Raw genomic sequence first — 3,966 nt, forward strand, 5'->3', positions numbered from 1 at the left:
CAAAACACCGATGTATTCCTTGTGTTATGCTGTCACAACTTCTTTTGGCAGCATATTCTATGGATCACTCTTTACGGCTGCAATGCGAACATTACGGTGGGAGGTGAGCAGTACAAAGTCTATTGGTTGGATTGTTCTACTAATAATATATGTCCACATTTGTGATTTCTGTATGACTAACAAATCTTAGGGTTAATAACTAGATCATACTTATTTTATATATATTAGGGGATTGAGGTCAAAGATTGGGGGAAACAAGTGTTTGCTCTGTTATGTTGATTTTCTGTTTCATCTGGTAGAGTTTTTAGTTCGTTGATTTAATAAGTTTGCTTATGTTCAGGTACTTTTTCTATATATACAGTGTTCATTCTCCCTCTTCATTCTTCCATAATATTAAGACTTTTTATGGAATATGAGATATGCTCTTTTACTTTGCTTGCTTCGACGGTGATTGATTGGGAAATATGTCTCCTACAGAGTGTATAATTCGTGCCTTTTTATGATGAATATCGAGTTAAACATGCAGAATTGAAACTGAAGAAAAAGTGAAATGAAAATGGATGTGAAATGAGTTTTAATGTTGTATATTGGTGAGAGCCTTGATTGGATTTGAAGTTAGAGGATTTTAATTTCCCCAACTTCTTTGGGAAGTTGTCTCTAGTGGTATTTTTGCATTGATCTGTCTGATGGTGAAAAAAGAAAGAAAGATAAAAGAATTAAGCCAAATGAACATAGCTCTTGACACAATGGATGACATAGCACTCACATCCGAGGTGGTGGGTCCCTATGAATAAAATAATCCGACCTCCCCCATGTGCGTGTGGTATGTCATCCCCGATGTCAACCTCTATGGTTGAGTAGCATGGTCCAACATAAAAACTCACAAGCTGATTGTGCTGACTTGTGCTTGCGTTCTAAATTTTGTTAATGTATCAATATTCTAAGTATGCTGAATCTTGTCCTCCATTTTAATTATGTTAAATGCTCAATTCGAACCTGTTGATGACTAAGATCTTACATTAGTTAAGCAAAATTTTTGTAGTTAAAATACAAGGCTTAAGTGACACCATCCACCATTAATATCTCAAGGAAAATTAAAATTCTTGTTGTCCAAAACATTCCGTTAGGCGCTTGCTATATATGGAAGACAAAAGATGCAAATATAATTGTATCTTTTGGTGCTTCTTAACATTGGTAATAAGATTTAGTTTTTTGTTGTTGTCTGTGGTGGTGGAATTTCATATATTTTGTGGAAGAATATTTAACTCGTAGAATAGGGAAAGAAAGAGCAGTTACTTCCAACATGCTAACTGCTAGAGCTACCGATTCATTCTTACGTCTTTTACTTAATTACACCAACTGTTAATAAACGAGACACGCTATTGCTTTATCTTTCCAGATTGCAGTTTACGGAAAAAGCTTTAATAACTCAGCAAAAGATGCCTGGGAGCTGTTCCAATCTACAGGAGTTGAAGCACTTGTTGCATATGACTGTTCAGGTGCTGTTCTACTGATGGACACATTCTTGGGTGGGCTGATTGCCAGGACTTGTGCAGGTGTTTGGTCTTGCATCATATGCTTCTAACACAGCATAAATGGTGGGATCTACTGCCATGTTGATGAGGATGATCTTGGTTAGTTTGTTTTATTTAAGCACCCCATCCCACACCAAGATTTTGAGGAGAAAGAAAGTTAATTGGAAAATGGTGATGGAAAAGAATTTAAATTCCAAGTGAAATTCTTTGAAACAAATGACTTTTCACAGTTCAACTATTTTATTCAATCAAAATGATGTACCTCACCAAACCCTTAATTTTTCATGACTGCACATCATTTTAGGAAAAGTTACTCGTGGGGACAACCACCTACACATAATTAGAGCCTAAAATGAAGCATCTGAGTATCTATCCTTTGATTTAGATGAAATATTGACCTAGTTAAAAGTATAGCTGGTTAAGTATCTTATCTTTTGTATTCTGAAAGTATAACTGATTGTTGCCGGCTGCAGGTCGGTTTTGGTGACTGTAGTTGTGGAAAGTGCAGTGAAGTCTATTTATCTCTGTTACGCGCAAGACCCTTTATTAAAAGGTTGAACCCCAACCTTAAGGGTCCCCCACCGCCCCTGTCCTGGAACATCGTGAGGGAGGTAAATCGCAGGTTATGCCTCCAAGGGTACAGGGCGCAAGACCCTTTATTAATACATAGGTGGGATGCACCGTTCTTTGAACAGATGTCGGAGAAACTACACCAGAGCCTTCAACATAGAAGTGCACGCTCAAGATAAGTATTAAGTCATAGAATAGATGAGCAAATACAAGAAACAATTGCTGTTTGAATACAAGAAGCATCAATAGCTGTTAAGTACAGTTAATTCCTATGAAATTTGAAATCCTCGTTTTCTTCTCTCAGATAACATATCGAAACATGTTTATGAAAGTGATTTTCTTGGGGAGAATTAGTTTGCAACTGGGTTCACACTTTTTATAGAAGAAAAGTGTCAAACTTATGGGATTCTACCACCCTGCCAAGTTAAGATGCAACATGAAAAGTTCAAAGATTGAGGTTGAATTGAAATTTAGTAAATTTATAAGGTAGAATCTATGATTGCTTGAACTTACGACATGCATAATCAAATTATGTACAGTTCGTCATTGACAAGTAAACCATCGTGTTACTTGTATTGTGAGTTTTTCTTGGTCTGGTCAGTTATTTAATTGTCCTTGTAAATATGTTGCAGTGCTAATTAATTAACAAAACTTAATAAAAATATGTGCATTGAATTCATTCTAAACTCTTTATTGCATAATCAAATTAGAACATTCGAAACTATCTTATTAATCATCAGTAGTAATGATCAACAATCCAATACATATTTACAATATTTTCACATGTTTTAATGAAATAATCACATATCAAATAATCAATTCTTCTTCTCTACCTGCCTATATGTTCTCCCTTTCTCGTTCTTCTTCGTCCTTCCTGGAGCCATAGACAGAGAACAAGCCAGTTAATTATAACAGAAATAATTAAAAATGATCCGTAAACTGTGAAAAAAATTCACTTATTCAATAAAAAGCACATACTCGGTTTATTTCTTCTGCTCCGGACGATTTGAGGTATGAAAACACCAGTTCCATTGCCGGTTCTCCACAAGTTCAATATCCATGCAGGTGCTGCATAATCCTCCTTATTCCCTGACCAGTTATAAAAACAGGTAGGTGGCTTTACAGAAGAAGTCATAGGGATTGAACCGTGTTTTCGCGCCTCGTTCATGTTTGGACTACTTCTGTTTTCACGTAATTCTTCATCATCACTATCTTCTGCTGTTAATAGCATAACTTGTCTCCTAAGTTCACTGTAGAAAACGTCGTCATCTTCTTCATGTTCTTCTTCAAATTCATCGTATGAGAAAACGTTCTTTGCGTACATTTCTTGTTTAAGGTTGCGATGGAAATCCATTGAGGGAAATGCTTGAAATTTATGGTTTGAAAGGTTGTAACTTTTGGAATTTATATTTCAGAGCCTGATGGAAAATGTGCTTTGACTGTGGTCAAATTTCGAAGGCAGTGGAAGATGGACTTTTCAGTCGTCTGCAAGTGGACCAAATTCAAAGTATAGTTGTCACGTCACGTAATCTTTTTTCTTTAGGTTGAGTCGTTTGAGGGGTAACTCGTTGAAGTGAGAAAAGGTCTATTTGAAACCTTCCAAATGTTAATAAAATTCAAAATATTAGGATGCATTTGATTGTAAGTACGAAATTTATATAAAAAGATTTGCATGAAAATTATCAATTAAATATTTTTGATTGATTTAATTTTTCACTTAGAAAATATTATACTTGTCAATTTTTATCAATAGGTAGATGAGAGTGAGTAAATAGATGAGTAAGATAAAGTGAAATTCTTGAAAGATAAAATCCTTCTCCTCCTAATGAAAATATTTTCCTTAATTTTGACGAAAATAGGG

The 3,966-nt window shown here is 35.1% G+C and overlaps 2 protein-coding genes across 2 annotated transcripts; one reads left to right on the forward strand and one right to left on the reverse strand.

Moving 5' to 3' along the window:
* Positions 1-6: 6 nt before the first annotated feature.
* LOC111403276 (protein PNS1-like) lies at positions 7-2,436 on the forward strand. The gene is made up of 3 exons (XM_023031710.1): positions 7-103; positions 1,400-1,634; positions 2,009-2,436. Exons 1-2 carry the CDS (start codon positions 11-13, stop codon positions 1,583-1,585), a joined length of 279 nt encoding a protein of 92 aa, XP_022887478.1. The 5' UTR covers positions 7-10; the 3' UTR covers positions 1,586-1,634; positions 2,009-2,436.
* A 367-nt stretch (positions 2,437-2,803) lies between these two features.
* LOC111403275 lies at positions 2,804-3,754 on the reverse strand. Its single transcript, XM_023031709.1, has 2 exons — positions 3,084-3,754; positions 2,804-2,979 (listed from the first exon to the last, which is right to left on the reverse strand). The coding sequence occupies exons 1-2, from the start codon at positions 3,457-3,459 to the stop codon at positions 2,921-2,923; spliced, it is 435 nt and encodes a 144-aa protein (XP_022887477.1). The 5' UTR covers positions 3,460-3,754; the 3' UTR covers positions 2,804-2,920.
* Positions 3,755-3,966: the final 212 nt, after the last annotated feature.

Source organism: Olea europaea, chromosome 11, assembly GCF_002742605.1.
Source record: "Olea europaea var. sylvestris chromosome 11, O_europaea_v1, whole genome shotgun sequence".
Lineage (NCBI taxonomy): Eukaryota > Viridiplantae > Streptophyta > Magnoliopsida > Lamiales > Oleaceae > Olea > Olea europaea.